General features: G+C 40.2%; 2 protein-coding genes across 8 annotated transcripts in view; one reads left to right on the top strand and one right to left on the bottom strand.

Annotated features, from left to right (window-relative positions):
• SF3B1 (splicing factor 3b subunit 1) overlaps positions 1 to 14,720 on the bottom strand; it is a 22,221-nt gene extending 7,501 nt beyond the window's left edge. Inside the window, exons 1-12 of one of the 5 annotated variants that reach the window (XM_084523505.1) lie at positions 14,577 to 14,695; positions 9,549 to 9,715; positions 8,217 to 8,318; positions 7,450 to 7,564; positions 5,556 to 5,635; positions 4,206 to 4,373; positions 3,787 to 4,021; positions 2,807 to 3,019; positions 2,294 to 2,415; positions 1,410 to 1,607; positions 1,217 to 1,318; positions 287 to 466 (exon numbers count right to left, since the gene is read on the bottom strand). In XM_084523505.1, the coding sequence (XP_084379631.1) occupies positions 287 to 466; positions 1,217 to 1,318; positions 1,410 to 1,607; positions 2,294 to 2,415; positions 2,807 to 3,019; positions 3,787 to 4,021; positions 4,206 to 4,373; positions 5,556 to 5,635; positions 7,450 to 7,564; positions 8,217 to 8,318; positions 9,549 to 9,715; positions 14,577 to 14,604 (1,710 nt within the window). In that variant the 5' untranslated portion in view covers positions 14,605 to 14,695. The other 4 variants (XM_084523506.1, XR_014694276.1, XR_014694277.1 and 1 more) reach the window with 4 other exon arrangements.
• COQ10B (coenzyme Q10B) overlaps positions 13,792 to 23,670 on the top strand; it is a 16,286-nt gene continuing 6,407 nt past the window's right edge. Inside the window, exons 1-3 of one of the 3 annotated variants that reach the window (XM_084523552.1) lie at positions 13,792 to 14,281; positions 20,472 to 20,618; positions 21,858 to 22,050. In XM_084523552.1, coding sequence (XP_084379678.1) covers positions 14,205 to 14,281; positions 20,472 to 20,618; positions 21,858 to 22,050 — 417 coding nt within the window. In that variant the 5' untranslated portion in view covers positions 13,792 to 14,204. Of the gene's footprint in view, positions 14,282 to 17,542; positions 17,666 to 17,782; positions 18,325 to 20,471; positions 20,619 to 21,857; positions 22,051 to 23,670 lie in introns of those variants that run through there. The other 2 variants (XM_084523551.1, XM_084523550.1) reach the window with 2 other exon arrangements.

Genomic DNA, 23,670 nt, shown 5'->3' with positions numbered 1-23,670 from the left:
TTACACTTCACAGCTGTCTCTTGAAGAACCTGGCCTACAGATGCAACCTAGATCATGTAAAATCCTCCCCCTCCCTCCCCAGCTGTGCATTTATCATTTTAACATTTTGCGTCCTTAGTAATGCAAAGCCCACACTGGGATGACATTACATGAGATTTTGAAATTCATCTGAAGAAATATGTAGGTTTATAAAAGACAGTTTTCTGCTATGCAAACAGACCCTACATTTCTCCCAGCAGTGATCAAAAAGAACTAATCAAAGATGAAATAGCGAACTTCCACAGACCTTGTGTACATATGGTCGGACCAAGTCATCCAGTTTGTAGAGAATTCTGTCTATGACTTTGACAAGCAAGTGACGCTCCTGATCTTCAAGTGTTGGTGACATCAGCAGAGGCAGAATCTGGTTAAACAACGGTCCTGCTCCAAATTCCCGAGCTTTATCAGTTATTTGTCGCAAAGCAGCCTAAAAAATAAAAAAAAAAAATCAAGCAGCCTGTCAGTTAAACTATACTAACAAAGCAAGTAGACATTAGCAAGTTAAAATGTAATCTATTGTAACCACAGGTTGCAAAATACTTCTTCCTACCACTGCTAAACTTTTTCAAATGATTTTATGTTGCATCTGTTTTTACATAAATGGGTCAAGAAAAACATCCAGATTTTCTCTCTGATGTGCATTTTTTATGAAAAGCATGATCCTGGTCTAATAAGATACAAAAATAGTACCACCTGAAAATTCTTTTACACAGCACTTCCTTGCACACATGCAGCTTGGTGCGTAGGTCATTTAGATTACAACTGTGCAGAAAATACAGCTAATTTATTACATGCTGCGCAGGCCAGAAACTTGAGTAAGAGCTACACTGCCAATTTAACAAGCAAAATCCAGAAAATTACACAGGCCTGTAATGAAAAAGCACTTTAAAACTGGCTTCTTGTAATTCCAAAATATTCTATAAGCCATCATACGATATTTAGTTACTGACATTACCATACAAAGAGCATACAAAAAACAAGTACATAGAAGGACAAAAAAATCTGTACTTGCATAGAGGGAGAAAGCACTAAAAAGCTCTCCAAATTTACAAGATGTTTTTTAAGAGAATCCCATGGACTGCAGAAGTAACAACAGTAGTCTGAAACTGAGTGTGAAAATAAATGCATATTTTTGAAAAATTGGAGTGGTAAGAATACATCTGATAATTAATCTTACCTTTCTCATGGGAGGTGTGCCATTCTTTATTTTCAGAAGTAATTTCATTATCTTCCTCTCCTTCTGTTCTTCAGGACTCAGAGTTGACTCATCAACATCAACCTACAAATAAATCCAGACAAATTAATAGGCATTGCTACAAGTTCAAAAAAGATCAGACAACTTTAATCAGCATAAAAGAAATCACATTTACCAGAAGTTTATCAAAGTATTGGATATCATCTGGTTTTAGGAAAGGAAGATTGCCAGATGGCTGGTCATTGACGCTCTTCATAGTGCGGTCTTCGGTCTGCATGTGGAATCCAGTCATACCACCCAAAGGCGTTGGAGTTGCTGTAAGCTTACGGGCTGGAGTGCGAATGGGTACATAACCAGCTGGTGGGGGAAGAACCTACCAAAGGAGGAATGAAATACGTTAAAAAACGCATCACAACACAAACCTAAAGGAGAATCTCCACAGCCTGCAAGGCTGAGAATTTTTTGTACCACAGCAGATACAAGGGGAGGAACGAATCAAGTGCAAAGCAAATAAAAACAGAACATACGGGTTTAGTCATTTGTAGATCTGTGTGTTGTTGCATATGTCAGATTTAATATCCAGCAATATAAACAAATTGAGAATGATAGTTCCTATTTGTGCTTATTGTGTGTTGACAATTATTTCAGAAGAAAACACACTGCATTAAGGAGAGCCTGGATAATAAACCCAAACTCTCTTCACAGAAGTATTTTTAAAAAAGCACTTCAGTATTTATATCAACATAATTTATTTGCCAGCTTAGAATTCATAACTCTCCTTTGTCTTACCATATCTGGGCTTCATTTCTGACTTTAACAAGCACTCCTACCATTGAGAAGCAGAATACGAACTGGCCTTTCAAACCAAAAAGTTTCTCCCTTTCTAATAGATTTATAGTAAACAAGCTACTGAACCCATCAAATGTCTACATGAAGTAATCACTACTTAGTGTGAAATATTCTATGTATTGGACAACTTGTTTAAAAAGAAAAAAAATCATATCCTCTGGCAGAATAAAAAACACTATGGTCTGCTGTATTTTACTTTAGATGAATTACCTTATATCCTTCTGGGAACATAGCGTCCAATTCCTCATCAGAAAGTGGTCTGTTTCTCTCATCAATTTCCCTCTCCCAACGCCAAGCCTGCAGCTGTTCAGGAGTCATGCTCATGATATGACCTATATTCATATTAGAAAAGGAGGATTTAAGAAAACTTGCATATGCAGAAGATATGTTTACTTAACCTTTTAGGTGTTCTCTTGAGCCAAAGCTCCTGCAGAACTTCAAGACTGTAGCCAGTTAAGACATTAAACTTTTATAGACTTTTATCAGTGTCTTCATCAATTAGATTGAACATGAACACACCCATAACTTGAGCCTTGATTACCATACAGAAACAATTAGCTGTGGGCTTTTAAAAAAGTAAACTGGTAAACTGAGCATATGCTGACTGCTTTTACACCAGCAGAAGAGCATGTTAGGCAAAAGACTGTTTCAAAACACGACATAAAGGTAAATGCTTCATTTTCATGCAAAGAAGTGAAGTCTTAGGGAATGAACTGGGCTCACCTGGTGTTGGAGTTGCCATGTTCATAGCTGGTGTACCAATGGGTGTTTTGCCAGGTGTCAGAACAGGAGTGCTGCCACCCATCTGGCTAGCAGGTGTTTCATCCCATCGTGACTTTCTTTTACTTGCTCCTGGGGTTGGTGTCTCACCAATGGAATCACCACCTCTATCTGTACGAGGAGTCTCAGCCCATCCACTGCCATGTCCCGGAGTATCTAAAATAAAACAAAACGTTTTTTGAAGAAAGCTGAACAGCATATGTTCCAACTATAGTGAAAATAGAATTGGATATTGATAATGTCAGTATATCTACATTAATCAACAACTATGAAATAAACAAAAACAGTAGAAAAGTTCAGATTTTTTTCAGTGAATACTGAGAAGTCATTACAAAAAAAAAGAGGATTTCATTTTATGAAAAAGTATCTCATGTTCTCATTGAATCTTAGCAAAAATAAAATACTAAAAGAAGACAAAAAAATCAAGATGTTCTAGATAATAAAAGTACTCTACACACACACTTGATAAACCATTTAAGTGGTGTTTCACTGTTCTCTGGCATGTGAGCATCATTTAAATTAAGGCAGAGGAGAAAAATGCTTCCAAATCTCACTTCAATGTTAAAGATTTCAACAAAAATTCAACAGTTCAGAAACCACACACAAAATTGTATCACAAAAACAATTCCATGTAAGCTACTTTATTATGTCCTAAGGACTCACTAAAATCTCAACTTGCAGCAGTCACTACCAAAAAATTGTGATAGATTTTTTGAACAGAGCTACTTTCACAGATTTGTGCTAAGGTGTTAGACAGAATCCAATGCTACAAATTCAAACAAAAACATCTCTTCACATCAGCCACAAGATGTCAGAATGTATTTATTTCTTGCCTGCCTTTTGTTTCTACTGTTTGTGTAGGCTGGAAAATTCCAGTACCATTAGTCATTCAAAACTTCTTAAGACTGCTTTGCCATAAATACCTCTTTCTGTTTTAGGTGTTTCATCCCATCGATTTTTACGTGCGCTGGAAGTGGCACCTCCATGGCCTGGTGTTGCATGACCAGGTGTGTCCCGTCCAGGTGTTGCAGCCCCTGCTGGTGTATGACTGGGAGTAGGATCCCATATTTTTGAGCCCGGGGTGGCACCAGGAGTTTCGCTACCCTTTGCACGGCCTGGGGTTTCATCCCAGCGCAGAGATGGTGTATGTCCAGGAGTCTACACAAGACAAAAGCAAAAGTATTTCTCTCTCATTCTGTATACAGTCAGAGACTAACTTTTTTCTTTTCTGTGTGCACATGCATGCATATATTTGTTGGCAGAGTAAGAAACTTATAAATTCAAGAGCACTAGCATCAATAAGGTCTTCTATAGATAAACTGATGAACACGTGGATTATTACCTCTGCTTGATCCCAACTGGATAATTTTTTTGGTGTAGCACCAGGGGTCTGATCAGCTGTCTGATCCCAACGCCGCTTGCGTTTTGAAGGTGGCTGAGATGAGGCTCCATTGACGACTTTAAGCTCCCCAGCTTTAGCTTTTTCAGCTAGCTGCTGCCTAATTTCCCTCTATTCAAGGACACAAAAAGACAAACAGGTTTCTTAAGGATTCTACGGACCAGACATTAAGAAAAGATCTTTCAGTTGCATCGGGTATCTTTTCATGGTATTTTTGAAGTTTTGCCCAAACAACGTGCAATCAGCCACTTTGATTTAATTTTAGTATCTTTTCAGATTATTCTATGCTGACGTTGTTGTGTGTTTGGAAGGGCTGTTTTAAAATTAATTTATTATAAAATCCCATATTATAGCAGGAAAAAATGCATTGAGAATTTTTTTTAAGGTGCTACCAATTTCTGTCTCTCATATGCATGACGTAAAATCATTACTGGTCTGTTTCAAATGAGTTCCTTGTTAATAAATTATTAAAGAGAAATGAATTGGAAAATGTTAATTTGTTATACCCTGTGACATTAAAAAAACATCAAATTCTCATTTAAAATTCTGAAATAACATTGTTAAAACAGCACTCTGACACAGACTAGTTTTCACTTATCAGTGAGAAAACAGAGAAACATTATCAAAATGATATACTATTTCCTCATTTAATGTCTATCAACTAGGTTAAATTAATATACAACTACAGACGTCACTGGAACTGTAAGATCTTGCTCCAGTTAATAATAATGGTGCTGTAGGTATTATACATGGATTTTTATTGTATTACAACCTTATTTTTAAATATTAAAATGAATTTCTAAAAGCCATGAATCAAGCATGCATTTTACTTATTTTCCCTTTGATAAAACTAAGTATTTCCCTTTGTTAAAACTAAACGTTAACCTCACAGCAGTTCTTGGTACTGCAACATCTGTCATAATAAGGAAAGACTTTTAAAACCTCCCTCGATTCTCTTTACATACAGCTCACAAGAAGAAATCTGACACTGAACACCCTCAACGACTATCAGTTTTTGTGTCTCCTCCCGTGCGAGGAAATAAACAAGTCCAAGTGGTATAAAAAAATTATACTGAGACTATTTCTCCCTCTACTCTCTAGGTATTATACAGAACACATATTTTCCAGTCTTTAAGGTCAACTGGACTTCCAAAATGTGAAAGACAGGATTCTCTGAAAAAAAAAAGACTTAAGTCAAGAAAAAGGCAACAGAACGTTCCCACTGTTCGTTTTGTCATTTCAAAGGCCATAAAATGAAACCAAGTCCAAATGCAAATCCCTCTCCACACACACCTCTTCTTTTGTTAAATGCTGTTCACGCATGACATCCATGTATGTTCTGGCATTCATTTTAGGATCTGGTGTCTTCCCTCCTGCAGAAGAGAACAGCAACAGGAATGGAGCACAATGAGTACAGGATAAGCAGAAACTAATGAATTTTTCTACTGTCCTGCTCTAATTTTATATTATTCCATGATCATTTAATTTTACTTTTTGATTGAAATTTTTAAAAATTACTTGTATCTTACGTTTATTCAGTTTGCTGATCAATTTAACCTGTTTGAACACAAACATATCTACTGCAGTTTCAAACAAATATTTTAAAGCAGATATATATGATAAAATGACAACACAGTTAAGAGTCTTCAGAAGTGATGGGTTCCTGGGTTGCTAATCCGGAATACGTACACTTTCGTGCCTTTGTCTCCATCAGCAGTTCTGACTTCAAGCAGCAGAATAGAAGCCTAGAAAATTATCTCTTTACCATTAGTAACACTTTGGAAATATATTTATATTCAAAACATTACCTTGTGTAAGCTGTTAAATCCTAGTTGTTATCTGACTATAAATAACTATTGCATACCTCAATAATGTTTAAAATGTTTTATCACAAAGACCCATTTATAAGTTTGACAAATCTGGACACACCTCCCAGATCTTCCAATGTCATATTGTAAAAGGGCTTCATTTCAAAAAAGATCCCAAAAAACTCTTTGATGTCACTTTCCCCCTCTTCTCTTCTCAAAGTACAATTGCGATTGGGATCGGAATGTAATACAGTACATATACCACCACAATGATACTCACAGGTAATGGGATTGTATACCATATGTTGTTTTATGCTGTATATCTTGAGTTAAGATATCTTTTAAACACTTTACAAGAAGCCCAACTTTGTAAAAATTAAGACTTGTCAAGAAAAACACTATTCTTTAAGAAGAATGTGCAGATTTGCTATACAAGTGGTATAGCATTACAATTTAGGAAAAAAATAAAATTCTTAAACATTTCTATGCTGAAGATCATTGCCCAATTGGCTGTGTCATTCTGACACTAGCTTTGATAGGACTTTCCTTTGGAATACTTTTTCACCATAATCTACACAGGATGTGTTGAACTGCACCCTTAAGAATGCAGACAGGACTGGCATATAGCAGTACTGCTGTAGGAAAGAAATTAAGGACAGTTAGTATGGGCCTGTGAATTCTGACAATACATGTTTATATCAATTACAATTAAGCAAGTAAAATAATTAATATCCCTACTAATTCATGCAGGCTGAAACTCTAATTTGTAAAACCTGCAAAACAGCTGCTAATTTTAAGCCAACAGGCACCTTATTTCCACACGTGAAACTCACTCACCTGAGACCCACTAAACCCCTTTTCCTGACTTGCATTCTAAAATTATCAGAACAGACTTGAACTATTAATAGTATCCAAGTCTTATAATATGCTTTTGTTTCTTTTAGCTGTACCACCTAAGTTTACATAAGATGGTAAGAATTAGGTGCTCTATTATGAGAACTAGTATTTCAAAAGCATAACCCTGTAAATCTATGACTTGGAATGAAAACTTTCAAGGTACCGAAAGACTTTGAGCACTCATTACACAAGTTGTTCAAGTATAATGCATAACCCAAAACAAAATGAAAAGATAAACCTTTAACCCTTTGTGTTTCTATGGCAATGGCTCATTATTTTCTTGTCCTTCTACCTGGAAAGAAAACTTGTATTATAAAGATGAAGAATATGGTATCTAGGTTTTCAACCCAATCTCTACAAAAAGGGGATGTTTAAAAACAAAACTAGGTAGGCTTATAAGCATGCCAAAAGAAATCAAAGGGCTAAAGACAGTTTAAGACAACAAATATCATCGAGGGTATAGAAAAGTCAAAACAAATTACCATCTGCAAAAGGATCAAGACGCTCAGGGGAAATTATCATCATCCGCCTGTGCTTTTTGTACTCATCTTCCCGATCTGCAATCTTTTGCGGACGGTGTTCTGCAAAAGGATCATACTAAAACCAGAAAAAAGCTGGTTAGTCACACAGGAAGAACATGAAAGATGTCTGGTTACCATTAGCCTGTAGTCAGTATTACTAATTTATTTTAAATCACAACTAAGTAGGAATGTCAAAATATTAGACAACTATAAATTTTACTTCTGTAACCGTAATTTTCTCTTTTTTTAAACACAAGATTTGTGATCAACTAACTTCTGAAACAAATTTACTTTAAGCAGCATATTCATTTGCTTCCAAAGCATTTCATGCTGTAAGCCTTTCCTCTGCTTTTTGTGGAAGACCTAACACAAGTTCATATGTTTTTAAGTTTCAAGGAAAAATAACTTAGGAATATAAAACCTAAGTCATTACATTTTCTTCACAAAAATAGAAGTATAACAGACATTAAGATATTCCTGTTATTTTCATTTTTAAATTGTCTAATCTACACTTTTTTAATGGTTTAGTGTATATGCACACCATCTTTAAGTGCAGAAATACCAATTTTTACCATCCTGTGTGTAAAGCCGAGGCAAGCTTATAGCAAAATTAAAATAGCATAATGCTTCATAGACATCCTGTACTTCCAGAAGACAAGACCTGGTGTCAAAACACTAATACTTCTCTTAAGACCTAAAACAGTATTTTATTGTGCCTTAAGATGTACCTGTTCAGTTGACTGTGGGATGTCATTAAGCAATGCCACTGGAGCATGGTATCCTGGCTTCTTCTGGCCAAGCAAGCTTGTAGAAGGGTAGTCATCATCATCCTGTCAGCAGAAAGATGTGGCAAATTTATCACATTGATACTGGATTAAGATAATGTCAAATTAATATACTGCAGTTACAGATGAGATGAAAACGGACAAGTAGAATACTCCAAATCTTAGCAATCCTTTTCATACAGCTTATTGTGTAATTCCCTCAAAACAACTGCTTAGCCAGATGACATTTTAGGGATTTGGATATGTTTATCTTCTTCCCTACAAGACTCAGTAAACATGCTACATTTACTCAAAAATGCTATCTTCACTAGTTTTACAAAAAGTATTTCAGATCAGCACTATTGATGTAATTTTCTAATTGTTATGGAAAAAATAGTGCACACCATTTTTTTCTTAAAATCCAGACAAATATAAAACAAAATTTCAGTTAATAGCCCTAAAAAAAACACTTCAGAATCAGGAAGAGAGTCAGAAATATATTATAGTACTGTTAATTTAGTTATTGCCATTGTGGTTGAGAAAGTTAAAAGTATTCAGAATGTGCAAGATCCTTCTGCTATTTTGTCATACCAATAGCCAATTTCTGTGCTTTAATTTACAGCAATCCAAAAGAAAAATTGCTCTTAAAACTATGGTTTCAGTGAAATGCTGCAGTGGAAATTTAATTAAAGAATTCCTAGAAGTCTTCAAATGGCAAACACTACACAACAAGAATGTTCTTCCATCCCCTTAAAAATGTAATTTAATCAGTGTAATACATAGGTGCTTGTATGTATTTAATGTCATAATCATAGTTTGCTCCTGAAACTGAGGTCATGTGTTTAACATTAAAAATAAACATAATGTTATTGCTGGGATACATTAGAAAAACAAAACAATGGAAAAAGACAATTCAAAAAAAAAAGTGCTGAAAATTAATATTTCTATCGCATTTCAAAATAGTCACTTAAACTTTTTGAGCCAAGTTTTATTAGATTTTTTCATCTCGGCAACAATGACAGAACAAAGTTAACTATTCTAGTAACTGCTAAAATACTAATTAAGTACCAGACCACAACTTTTTGGCTTCTGCTTGGAGCTACATGACATCCAAAGCACATTTCATTAAGTACAAGCCAGACTTAGACCTGATAAAGTTCCAGGCTAAGAGATGTTTTGCCCAGTACGGCTTTAACAAAAATACCTGCTTTTGCTTCAGTAACTGCTATTAAAAATTACCCCAAATAAACACCAGAATACTTAACATCCATTCCTTAAATAAGTAAAATCACTTACATCTTCCAATTCTGTTGCTGCAATAGAAGTTACATATCCAGCAAACCTGCTGTCACTGCCACCATAGATTTCTTGGTCATAATATCCTGTGGAATCAAGGCCTACTCCTTGTGCTTCATCAAGAGCAGGCTTTTTTCCTTGAATTTCTCGAATTTGTGCTTCAATATCTAGGATTAAAAACACCAAAAGTCTTAGGTCTTTTTACACACAGATATACCAAATGCAATACTCATGTCACTACATACACCAAACGGAGTTTATCCACCCAATTCTGAAGACCATCTCTAAATAAATAAGAAAACATCTATCATACAAAGCTATAAAATCACAATGTATGTAAAGCAGATTTTCCTCAAGTTGTAACATTATCCAGCACTGACTGTATCTGCTGTACAGCCTGAAGCAAACCGTTCAAACCCGCAAGGATTATTAACATCCCATCTTCCAAAAGAGATAGCAGAGAAGGTAATTTACAGCAGTAATATTTCTCAACACTACATCAACAAAATGCTTTCTCAATTAACCTAATTCTCTAATTAAAAACGCTTTTTCAAACAGTACAAATAAGAGCTCTGCCACTCTTAATGTACACTGACACTAATCAACTCTAGTGGCAGTCTTTGACCATAGAAATTTGGTACTTTCAGAAACAACATTAACCTGGTAACCCCAAAAAACAAGGAAGCAAATTTAACCATGCTTTCCTCCTACCTGTTGTAAGGCAACAAGAAAATAAGTTACAGTACTTCAACTGTCTTCAACAATTGTAATCTGGACATAGGTTTATTAGGGAACACGCAACCCCATAAAACAATTACTGTTTCCATTTGTACTTGATTCAATAGATTTATGAAGACAATTATCTATAAAATATTAATTTATGTAGACCAAACAATTATTTTCTCTGCCAAAAGAGTTGCGCTTCTTTGGTAAAAAAAAAATAAATTAATAATAATAACAAGAATCATGCTTGAGCAGGAGGACTGGAGTAGATTATCTCAAAAAAAAAAAAAAAATCCCTTCCAACCTCAATGTTTCTGTTATTCACTCTTTCCCTATCTGAAGTAGCATTGCCTCTTAAATTATTTTTGTATATTGGCAAATTTCCCTAAGTTATTTACTATCGTTGCTCATTTCCCTTTTTCAGTATTAATAAATTTCGTAAGGTTTTTCCATTAAGATATCTTGCAAAAGGTGCTATACTAAAACATCTGCTAACAAACCTGGGAAAAATTAAGATAAGAACAATTTTAAAAATGAAATAAATATAATATCATTCCTAACCCAAAATATTAAACCTCAGACCAGTAAACATAATTGAGGGAATTTTTTTTTATTATTATTTTTTTTTTTACTTATTGAAAGATGGCAGTGCAGAATTGCTTATTTTACAAGTAAACTGCCAACTCTGTAAACCTCAAGACATGATTTAAAGGCTGGGTTCTTTTCTTCTCACAAACAGCACTCAAGGGCAAATTGGGCATACAATATAAATGCCTGCTTGGTACAGATGTAACCGAATGCACAGCTTTGCTTGAAAAAAATCTTTAACTATGAGTAAGAATACAAGGATTAAGAGCCTGCAGGATTGGCAGATAGAAACACTGAGTTCACAACAGTGAAGTTGGCAGAAAACCTGAAATTCCTGCAGTGATCTAACAGGAAAAGAAATAAGCAGAAGTATTTTTCTAAAGTCCAAAGTGCCATGCACAGAAGATACGTAGAGTGGAATATGACAGCAGCTGGCAGGGAGAACCTCGCTCCAGCCACTTACAGGCTCCCAGCAAAGTTCTGCAGACACACAGCACACAGTAACCTCAACAGTCACCTGTGTTACAGAAACCCACAGTACCTGCCAAGCCCACAACTCCTGAGAGGCTGGAGCCTGGCAAAAGCCCTACACTGCTGGCCAGGACCACCTGCTGAATCCTGCCCATACTTACATTCAACTCCTCATAAAATCTCACATACCATAGGGGATTCCTGGTAGTCCAGGACGGAGACATGTTGCTCCCAAGTATTACATTTCTGGAGGAATACCAGAAGAAACTACTAATGCTGAATTAGGGATCCCAGGCTTGCTAACAGATGTCTCTCCTCACCCTCAGAGGCATACCACACACGTTCTGTTAACCGTCACCTAAGCATTATATTTTTGTGAAGTTGTCTTATTACATGATCATGGAACTGAAACAACTCGAAGGAATACTTTTCTCACAGGTTTGTGAGGTGTTCCTGGCTGGTTGTTTCTTCCAAAGGACAGATCAAATTCCTGGTTCTGTCTGCAGCCTGCTGCAATGCAGCACTGGGGTGAAAGGGACTACCTGAACGACACTGCTAGCACCAAACACTCTTAGGCTACCACGGCATTCTTACCTCTAAAAAGCAGTTACTGGAACAACATGCTGCCTCTTCAGCAGTGCACGAAGGCCTGATTGCACAGCCATAGCTGTAACATGACTTCTTGCCTAAAATCCACTTCCTTGTCCATCCACTGAACCAGCCTGAGCATATAGCTCAGCCACCTGAAGTGCCAATAAATACCCTGCTGCGCAAGGTGGGCCACGGAGATTTGCCTGTCTCAGGGCTCCAGACATCTGCAGAGGCTGTTAGAACAGCCTAATGCCATGTGCTCTTATAATAATTGTATTACTATTATGAGTAACAATATAATAAGTAGCTGTTATTTACTGAAGAGGGTACAGATCTGATTTTTTATTGGCTCCCTTTAAATTACAATAACTCCAACTGTTTACACCCAAGGAACCTTTTTTTTTTCTTACATCAAAACCTGCTGGGTTATGTGTACCATAAAAAAGTCTGCATAGGGCCTGCAGGATTAGCACTCCCTACACACTTGGAGCCACCATCGTTTTCAATTAACTCAGTGAAACCTATAAATGCTACTCTCTCCTTGAAGACAGCACCCATTCAGTGGGCCCCAAGCTCCCCTTAACCAGGTGTCTAGAGGTCTGCAAACGGTAGTAGCCTAATAGCAAGTTTGGAAAGCATCAAATGTTTGGCTGGAAAAAAAGTCTATTTAGATTCCTTGATCTAACCGTTATTTTCTTGGGAAACCTCACACCCTATTTACCAAAGCACATAAATACAAAGAAAAAGAAAGAATAATGAAAAAGCTGAAAGTAACACTGTATAAAGCTAAATACTTGTTTGATGAATTAATCAACCAGGACCAAAACAGAAACATCACTTTGGTCAAAAGACAGAGAAACAATAAAGAGTAGGATTACAAAAAAGATAATAACCTACTGATTGCTCCTTTTCTGTATTTCATTATTTTCATATTAATATATTTTGGTATTTTAAAAGAAGCAACTTTAACATGCGATGTTGATTTCAAAAGTATCATAAACGTTGAAAATGCCTCAAAACAACATATTTGAATTAGAAGTCACTAAATACCTTGCTCACAGCCAAATCACAAGAGCCTCTCTCAAAACATGTATTCCATTCCCATACAAATTTGGTCCACTTAAAACATGTTCAGAGTGCAAGACACTACTCAGCATGAAAAAAGAAAGAAGACACTGTGCCAAAGTAGTATTTTACAGTGTACATAGTTTCTCTTTTCATGCCTTATCATATTTTTGCACATTTAACTTGTCCTATGCAGTCTTGTTTCTAGCTACCTTAAAATTTTCCTACCCGTTAGGGCCCTATGAGATGTTTGGAGGTTGTTGTTTTTTTTTTTTCTGCAAGCAAGAAAAAAAAAAAAAAAGAGATGCAAATGAAAACCTACTGTTGACAGCATTCAAAACTCAAGTACTTACTAAGACTTTCTAAGTAGCCAATTAAAACTAGTTTTCAGCGTAACAAAACAAGGAGTCTGCTTTAAGCTATGCAGCTGAAACAATCTGAAACTGTTTGAGATCTTTTTAAAGCTGTCTTAAATCAATCAACAAGTATTTAACAAGGAGCACAAAGATGTGAAAAATCCGCTAAAACAATTTAGTAACATGCAGCTCTTCGTCTGGAAGATCAGTCTGGAACTGAAAAAGAGGTCAGAACTCAGAAGTAAAAATAACCAAGCTGTTCAGATATTTCTGCATTGGGAAAAGGTATCACTATACGATTGTTGACAGATCTCCTCCTTTTTTTTTTTAAACTGCATATAACAAAAATGCTTAAAATGTGTTCTAATGCAACACTAACACGTTAGCATGTGCAACTGGAAGTGTGTAAATATTTTCATTTGGTTCAATTGACCATAGTTTGCTTTGTTCTACAAGTAATTTCAAAAAATAAATTATTTTATTATTAAAAGCTCTTTAATAGGAGAGACAGAACACTGTGATGGGAAATACTTGGTTAGTATTTTATAGTAACCTCATGCATGTTATAGCATATAAACAATAGACTAGAAATTCTAAAAAAATATCCTGGAATGCTAGAAAGAAACAACTTGGCTTAACCTTAAAAATGTGAAGGCACCTACTTAAGTATTTCTTTATCCATGAACTCCTATCAGGTGTGCAGTGCTAAAGACTGTATTAACCCAGCTTCCACAGGAGATGATACCTCTCCGTTATGGAAGTCGAACTCAGTGCCACTAAAGGCCAAAGGCGGGTTTTGGTTAGGGAATTAAGGCCGCGGAGTCACAGAGAACACATCACGTGACCCAACGTACACAGAAACATGACGAAAAAAGAAAAGCACAGCAGCAGAGGCAGAGCAGCAGGGCCGTTAAGGGAGCTGCTTCTGCTCGCTGTAAGGTACCCAAGCGCAGGCCCCGCGCGCTGCCCCACAAGGCGCCGATCCCCGTCGGGAGCTGCCCGCAGCCCCCCGGCCGCCCGCTCCCCTCAGGGCCGCTCGGCGCCGCGCAGGCTGCCCCGGGGAGCGGGAGGCGCCGCCATTACGCGCAGGGCCCGGCGCTGCGGGGGGAGCCCGCCCGGCCGCTGCCCGGCCCCGGAGCGGCGCCGGCCCCGGCTCAGCGGCGAGGAGAAGCGCGCTCCTGAGGCGGGGACGAGGAGAGAGGCGCCGCGGCAGCGCCCCCCGGGGGCTTTTTACCTTCGTGGGTCTTGGCGATCTTCGCCATTTTGTGCAGCGCCAACGACGCCGAGGCGGAACTGGGCCGGCCTCGCCGCTTCCGCTCCGGGGAGGGGGGAGGGAGAAGCAGTGCGCAGGCGCGGCAGCCGGCCGGGCCGCGGCCCGCGGGGCGCTGGTGCCTTGCGCGTGCGCGGTGGCGGCGGCGCGGAGCCGCCAGCCCGGCGGTTGGGCGGGGCCTGAGTCCCGCCCTTCCCGTGACGGACGGCCCCGCCGGCCAATGGGGGCGCGGCGGGAGGTGGTGGCGGCGGGTCGCGGGTGCGCGGTGGCAGCAGAGCGCCGCGCCCAGGGAGCGGGACGGGCGCTGCTCCGCGCTGCGCTCCGGGGGCTCTGCTCGGTAACCGCACGGTGCGAAGAGCCGTTGGCCTTACGCCTGCCTTCGCTGTGTGGCGTTTGGCCAGCAGAACGATTCAGCGTCCGTAATGCTGTGCCTGACCACGGCCATGCCAACGTGGCCGGCACCGGCGTGTGGCGGGGCAGAGGGTCTGGGGGCCTCCCCTCCCGCTGCCGGGCTGCATCCCTGGGGCGGTGCGCCCGTGGGCCGCAACAGGGGCAGCCCGGAGACGTGTGAGCGTGAGGCCTGCTGCCAGGATCTAATGCACGGAGCTATTTTAAGTGACCGTCACATGCTCGGGTTGGCCATGAAGATCAGCTCGCAGCAGCTTGCTCCTGCTGCTTCAGCCTGAGTGCCAGCGTAAGCCATGGGCAGCAGGACTGCATCTCGCTGCTTTTAAACGGAACAGAACTCGGGGTTTGCAATACAGGGGTGCACTTTAAAATACTAATTTTGTATCTACCACTTCCCACACAAAAGGGAGCTCTGTGTTACAAGAGTGAACAGGAATTGGGTTGTGATGAAACACTGTAAAGTGAAATGAGAAAACTGCTGATTTTTTTTTTTTTTTTATTTTCCCTAACAAATTCTGCCCTGGGTTCTTTAATTCGTGTCTGCCTCTCAAATTCCCTGAATCCCAATATACCTTTGCTTCCGGAACGGTATCTCCATTACGTGGCTTCCACAAGACTTGATCAGGGTAACTTCGTGGTTTACCCTTCCGATTTTGCCCATTGGAGTTCCGCTCCTCTTTCCCCACATACACGTCTTCACGGAGATTACTATGCGGATTGGAACAGGATTGGATTTAAGGGCCCAGATGCTTTTCAGACTTAGGCTCGTAACCAAGGTACAGGCCTGTGCAGTCCTGCTTTATGTAACAGATTCAGGTCCAATTTCACAGCCAGCCCAAGCTATCAGTGTTGCCAAAAGAAGTATCCAGCCACGTGGCCCGTCCTTGCTTTACCCACTCTATTGTGCCAGTAGAAGTTTCTGGCACTTGTTCACTCAAAGCATCCATGCCTCTAGCTGCTCCCTTCTGCTGATCTTCCAAAAAGAACGTATTATTTCTCCCATGTGGAATGCTATAGAGAATTGCACAGTGAACTGACATTTTGCAAAAAGCTGCAAAACTAGTCTAAACTCAGTCTTTTGATTGTCCCCAGATCTGTACTCAGCTTCAAGTGCTGTGGACTGTTTCCTGACATTTATGTGTCTATTAAAAATTAGGGGAAAAATTCTCCGAAAAGAGTAATTCTCCGAAAAGAGTGAAAGAGTAGAAACATTTAACATAAGCAGGTATGTTTGAGAAACTGAATTAATGTTTCTCATGTAGTATGAGTGAGGAAAATGAATTTAAATCTCTTCCAGATCTAGTTTTGCCTTTGACGTCAAGCGTGCTGAGTGTCAGCACAGCACTCCAGGGCCAGCAGGGAGAGGGTGTCTGGGAAGGTTGTGCCAGCTGGTGGCCAGCTGAGGGTGGCATCTAGCTGTTTTAGACAGAAATTTCGTTGTGGTCATATGCAGTGTCTCTTTTTGAGGTATCAGAAGTGTTTTACATCCCTCTAGTGAAAATACTAATTAGAGCCACTCTTCCTATCAGATCTCTGCAAACAGCAGACATCAAGCAGCAGGTTGTAAGGACTATTTCTGAGACAGACTAATTGGATAACAAAACAAAACAAAACAGAGTGCCCTCAAGTATCATCTTGTACATCAGTGCTTTATCCTTCAGTTCCTCTAAACGCCAGAAGGCATCAACTCTCAGTGAGGTACTTCCTGATCCAGAGAAACAAGCTGGAACAGCTACATAGATGGGCACACTCCCACGGCAAGCAGGAACCAGCAAGAAAGAGCAGCTCTGGTGGAAGTTATGAAACATGCAGATGAAGCTAGTAACAGGAATTTGACGTGGGGGCATAGGCTGAGGCTGTTTCACGTTTCTGATGGGGCTGGTTTTCTCCCATGCTGCAGAACCCAGGTTTTTAAATGTTTCTGGTTTTAAGCTCAGAATGAAAAGCACACTACAGGACAGCTTATCTGAAAATCACCATGCCCGACGGGATAAAGCGCTGCTCAAATTAGTTTTCATTATTCATATTGCTGGTGTTCCGTTTAATAATTAATGTTTTTAACTAATGACGAGACACCGAGATAAGGAAAACATTTCTGAAGAGAACATAGAACTGGACTTACTCATTTTCTAGAAATAATTTCCTTTCAGTGCATTCATCTCCTTGAACTGTCTGAATTTCCACCAATTATCAAACTAGGGTTGCGTTTGAGTTCAGGGGGCAGCTCGGAGAGTTCGTTACCACCAGTCGGGCTGTTTGCCGCCTAGCTGTCACCCGTCCGAGGTACCGCTACCTCAATATTAGGGAGCGGGGCTGTCCTCATGCAGTGCGTGCCCCCCAGCCTACAGCAGCCCTCCGGTAACCCCCAGCGGAGCCGCAGGAGCTCATAACGGGGCGCGGAGGGCTGCGGAGCACAACCGCTGGGGACCGTTGGGGCCGTTGGGGGCCGTTGGGGGCCGTTGGGGGCCGTTGCGGGCGCCGCGCGCCGCCGGGCCAATGAGCCCGGGCACCTCCCTCTCACGTGCCCGCCCCCGCCCCCGCCCCCCCGCGGCCCCCAGGCGGCTCCGGGCCGGGCGGTGCCGGCGGGGCCCGGCGATGGCGCGCAGCGGGCGGGCGGTGGCCGCGGGGCTCGGCGCCGCCGGCAGGTACGGGGCGGGGCGGGGCGGGGCGGGGCGGGGGGGCCGGGGCCCTCCGAGCGAAGCGGGAGGGGCGTTGGTGCCGCCCGTGAGGAGAGGAGCCGGGCCGAGGGCGGGAGGGGCCGCAGCGGGCGGCACCGGCACCGGCACCCCCCGGTCTCTGCCCCCGCGGCTGCGGGGCGCCAGGGGTCTACCGCCGGCCTCGGAATCGGGGAAAATGCCCCAAAATTGCCGAAATGCGAGCAGGCATCCGGCGTAATGCTCGCTCCGCAGCGCTGTGCTCGGTCGTCTCGCTCGGGCTGTGCTTCTGAATGCGCATCCCTCGCGTTTAAATTAAGCCTTTGGGATGTAATTGCAGCGCTGAAACAGCTCAGTCCTGTGAACCAGAACCCCTGGTTTAAAAGTGCTTTGTTAGAGACGATGCGGTTCCGAACTCAGGGCAAAATCCATCAGCAGCAGCAGCCAGGGTAGAGAAACTTCCTGACAGCAGGCTGCGAGCTGGCCTTGAGAATGCGTCCAGGGCGAGGTACAAGAGTCCTGGTGGCCGCTGGTAGCCCTCAGCACGGTGTGCCTTCACATTGGCGCTGCCACCAGCACACAGTGTCTACCTGCTGTCACCCCGGCGGGGCCCTCACTGCGCTGAGCAGCAGGCGTCAAGGAGCGAGCCGGTAAGTTGGTCTCCTGTGCTTGTTCAGGCTGAGATGCTCACAAGGACACTTGCTGGCAAAGCTCATTTTTTGGGACTCAAACAGCTGTCCACAAAGAATGCGAATGAGATCAGCTCTCATCTCACTGACCGTTAACCAGCCATCCGATGACACCAGCTTCGTGAGAGGAACAGTTGGGGTAGCAGTAAGCCCAGCCACACGGGTGTGCTCTGACCGCTGGTTTCAGTCTTTTTATAATTAGGAGTTGGAGATACCTTTTTTTTTTTCAAAATATTTTAGTCTTTGGAAATGTAACTATTAAAAATAATCACCACGTAGAGATCACGTATACCACATGACAGCAAATGCTTCCTTTTCGGGTCGTGTAAGTCAGGTGCTACTGTGATCAGTGCCTAAATGTTTAGAGAGAAAGCAGCAAGGGACAGGAATTGGATGATGCCAGTGAGAGCAGTATGAGTGGCACTGACTGTGTTACCCTCAGAGGATAATAAAGGAGTGCTAGGCACATCTGCATTTAGGTACAGACTTGGCTTTTCTCCTGAGGCCTTCACCAGGTTCACCAAAACATGCAAGACAGTCCACCGAAGTCTCTGCTTTTGTGGTTTCTGGAGAGGTATGCTTTCCTGAACTGGGACCAGGACCAGCACATTCTTGTAGTGTCTGTTTCTCTTCAAATAAAATCTAGAGAGAGACCAAGTCCCACCAGCTTTGTTAACACTATAACCTCTCTTAACCTTCCCTTCCTTGAACGGTGGTGTAACTGCGAAAAGGACTTGATCTTAGAGCAATAACAAAGTACTTGTGGGGATTGTTTTTCAGCCCTGCACTTAAATGTGTATACATAAAAGTGCCTGAAGCAGTGTGCTGGCAGAGCATTACAGTAAGAACAAACCAACAGAAGCGTCCCGACAACTAGTTAGGACAGTGCACTATACCACAGATGGAGAAAATAATTTAGCTCTCCAGAACGAGGTCTGGTCCAAAGTTCTGAACTCTCTATGAATCAGGTTGAGGCAGCTACAAGGTTACTGGCAGGCATCCAATGTTCCTATCAAAGCCATGCTTTTCCTTAACAGTCCTGTCCGGTCCAAGTGGAAAAAAACAGACTCTGTCCGTATCCCTTGAGATACAACTCCAAATCCTTGCAGAGCTTGCTGTAGAAAGACTTACCAGAATTTGCTGTGCTAGTTTGGTGGCTAGGAAGAAGCAGCATCTATCTGTTAGCTGTGTTAAAATAAAATGATAACAAGCAAGCCTTACACCAAGTGGGAAGGTTGGTTCCATTTTTGACTGTGTAAATCCAGAAGTGCAGTCCTGATCGTTTAATTACTGACAGAAGACGGCCTAGGTTGCTTTTTAGCTTACATATGTAGAAACGCTGACAGCAAATAGTGAAATTTTTAACTCCCCGGTGCCAGAAATCAGAACTTTTGAAGCAGCATTTTAGGCAAAATCAGTAATTCAGCATGAGTCCTATTAACCACAATGAATATTTTTTTTTAGATTTTAGTATAGGTTCAGAAACAGAGAACTGAGATGGAATCTTAGAACTAGGAGCATTTCATAAAGCTAAACTGTTAAGTTTTATTTATGAAAACACTGCATCCACGGTTGTGTGTGATATTTTCAAAAGAAAGAAATGGGGATGCAATGCAGTTTCTAAAAGGACTTTCAGAATGAAACTTTCCTTATAAGAGAAGGAAGGCAGCAGAGGGATTACTGCAGAATTCTACTTCATAGCCGCAATGGGAAATTTTCTACTTTTTTGCATGTTCCAAAAGGGTAAAGTATTGTAGGGTATGCCTTGATTTTTCTGGTAAGAAAGCAAAATTAAATCTGCACACTAAGTGCATGAGTCCTGTACGTGAACTCAGGCTGCCATGAAGCCAGTGTTTAATGGGGGCCTTTGTATTTTACTCTGCCAGTTACTTGTCTCGTGACTGGGAGCTATTTTTAGTTTCTCTTAAAGGGGAAAAAAAAAGACTTTTTTTTTTTTTTAAAGTTTGCAAACGCTTATGAGCCTTTGTTTTTCCATCTAAATTGGATGTTTTATGGAATGCTGTACAACAGACTGCATCTCACCTTAATGTGTTGTGATCTATTTTGCTGATAAGAAAGGAGTCTAAAAGGCATTTTCAATGTTGCAGGCACTTGGCTTCCTGTGGTATTCTGATGACCAGAATTTCTTCGTTGCAAGTACCTGTAATGAGCCATGCCTTTTCAAGAAGTTTCTTCAACATTGCTGCACCACTAGTAAATAAAAGAAAAGAATATTCTGAAAGAAGAATTATAGGGTTTGTATAGAAAAGTGGAATGATACCTTATGCATTTACGATTTTCAACACACTAAACATTTTCAGCACTAAACATTCAAAGACTGAGTATCCCTCAAGGCACATGTCCCTGAGACTGTGCCCAGGTGGAGAGTAGAAATGAGTTTTACCTTTCAAAATTTTTAGAGATCAGGCTGTCAAACCTGAAATTGGGTATCAAAAATTTAGGAACCCCACACACCTGCTCCTTGGAAGGAAATAGCAGAAATAACCTTTTTATTCCATGACGAAACAAAAACAACCCTGAAAGGGAAGCATGCATTATTTGTCTGGTGAAATGGGGATAAACCAAAAGGCGTGAAAACTCAATTTTCTCCCATTTCTCAAAAAGACATGCCAATGTTACACTTGCATTATGTTGTACTTCTCATTTGAGATTTACTTCTTTCTTTAAAAGAAGGAAAATAATTAGTTGTGTGGTGAAGTGTGTGCATACAAAAGCTCTTTGAAACCCAGTTTGCCTTAAAACCAGTGGAAAATTTCCCATTAATTTAATGAGTTTGGGATCTGCTCTCAGCCTCTAGCCTCTAGTCCACAATAGTATGATTTGTTCATTAGGGTTAGTATTTTTTTTCATGATGGTTAATATTCGTTTATGTGATAGTTCTTGAACTGCAACAGATTTCATTTAAAAGGAGCCTTTGTCCAATAATACTCACTGTTTTTCTCCTGAAAGTATTATTATTATTTTTATTTTTTTGGGGGGAGGGGGCGAGGTCTAAGTAGCGTTCTTTTTAAGCCTTTGAAAACAGACCCCTAGTTTTGTTACACCTTTTCTTGGTAGCTGTAAGGTATGGATTAATTTGTTCTATGAAATATCTAAAATCTACCTAAATCAAGACACAGCTGCAATGAAAAAACTACTTTTCCATTTGAAATCTAAGCATGCTTACCTAATATTGCAGAAAGTAGCATACATCTGGTTCAGTGTTCCCTAACTTTACCGCTATATGCTGTGTAGTGTTTGTAGTGTTTTGCTTTTCTTGTGCAAAGACTTTTACCAGTTCAGTACTTTTTTTTTTTTTTTTTAATCTTAATAGAGTTGCATTTTTAACTTCCAAAAATAGTGGTAGTGTTTTCAGGTGACTGCATGTTCACCATCAAAACTGCCTGTGACACTTACAGTATCTTAGAACCTTATAAAACTGAATTCCTAGTTAAAACACCTTGTAACTGTAACATTTACATTTCTGCTTCCAGATATTCTATGCAGGAAATGTATGCAGTTGTTGCTGTTGTGGAAGATTACAAACTATTTGTGCCATGGTGTAAGAAGTCAGATATATTATCAAAGCGCTCTGGATACTGCAAAGCACAGCTAGAAATAGGATTTCCTCCTGTTTTAGAAAGGTATACATCAGTTGTCACCCTTGTGAGGCCACATTTAGTTAAGGTAATTTATTATTATTATTTTTGTAGCTGTATTATTATATTATATTAATATATTATTTTTTTGTAGCTTTCCGTAACTTGTGTGTAGAAATTTAAATATTCCATGAAGCTCTTTTAAAAACAAAATTAATGCTGGAATTGCTTCCTGTGGCTCAAAACTCGTGTTGCTTTTGTTTAAAGACTATAGGTTATGTGGTGTAAATTTCAATGTGTTTTTAAAACATAAGCTGCCAAATAGGGGGAAAAATTGCCTTTTAATTGGCTTTTGATGGAAAAAATATTAAAAAAGTAGCCATTAATGAAGATATCTATTTGTTGTGTTTTTTTTTTTGTTTGTATTAATTTTGTCCAAGCCTCTAAATGCAAAAATAATAGAGACTTAAAGGTTATCTCTTTGTAGCTTCTGATGCCTTAGCAAAATGATGTCATTATTTTTTCTTCTGACAATTCTAACCAGTTTATTTAAGAAGTTTAGGCAGAGGATCTGCTGAAGAGCCTGTTATTCAGTATATTGATGCCATGATAGAATGGTAGATTTCAAGTCCATTTCTTAGAATTAATTTGTACAGCAATTGTATTTCTACTTTCATTTTTTTTCAAGGGTAATAAAGGGAGAAATTTTAAATGAGGTCTGGATCTTCCAGCTGCTTGTTTACATTAGAGGTTCACATCTGTTTGTTAGGAACAGCTCAGAACAGACTCATAAAAACTGCCTCTCCCCCTTCATGCAATTTTGACTATCTTTTGGAACAACTAGTGAAATTACAACAGTTGATTACTGGTCAAGATAATTGTTTGGGTATCCTATTTCACTATTCTTTTCTAGGCTTCCACTAACAAGACACTGCATAAAACAGAAATGGGTTTCTTAAGTACAGGGGAGGTATGAATTGGAAGGGCAATATGCAAAGTGCTTTTTTTCAAGGTAGTTATTCATTTTGGAAAGAAAAAAAAATGTCTTCCATTATTAAGAAAGCTCAACAGTTACAATGTAAAAATCTGCATTTTACATGCTGCTCTCCCTTTCTACTCTTCCCTGACAAGACTTTTTATTTTGCATAGCTATCAGTTTGGCTTACTGATTCTTATTCACTCTAATTCTCTCAAAAGAAGAATTCCGGTCTCTGAAAAGACCATGAAAGTGGTGTGGAGAACACTTTAAGTTTCCTCTTCCTAGATTTATCAGCATTTTCTCTGTTAGGATTTTTTTTCCTAAACATTTATATCATCTTCACATAACTGGAGGAACATTACCACAAGGAAATGAAACGACCATGTGTTCGGGCTATTTCACTGTCTTCAGAAATAACTCTGGGCAAAGGGAGCTTGCATAGTGGTTTTGTATAGTGGGCTGTCGGTGGTGACAAAATGAGCATGTTTTTGTTGCTTACAGCAGCAGCGCGTGATCCCTAGAATATCAGGCTGGTAGCAGCAGCTCTTGCTGCTGAGAAATGTCGAGTGAGTTTTGTTACTTATAAGGTTGGGAGCAAGGGGGACACACTGGCACCTTTCCCATTCTTCCTGCCCTTTTGGCAAGAATGAGAAAAGCAAGCCCAGCTCTTCAGGCTTGTCTGCTCTTCCCTCTACTCCTCCCCTTGCAGTTACAGAAGTTGGGAGGTAC

Source organism: Aythya ferina (genome assembly GCF_964211825.1).
Source record: "Aythya ferina genome assembly, chromosome: 6".
Lineage (NCBI taxonomy): Eukaryota > Metazoa > Chordata > Aves > Anseriformes > Anatidae > Aythya > Aythya ferina.
This window is presented reverse-complemented; position numbering and strand designations above follow the sequence as displayed.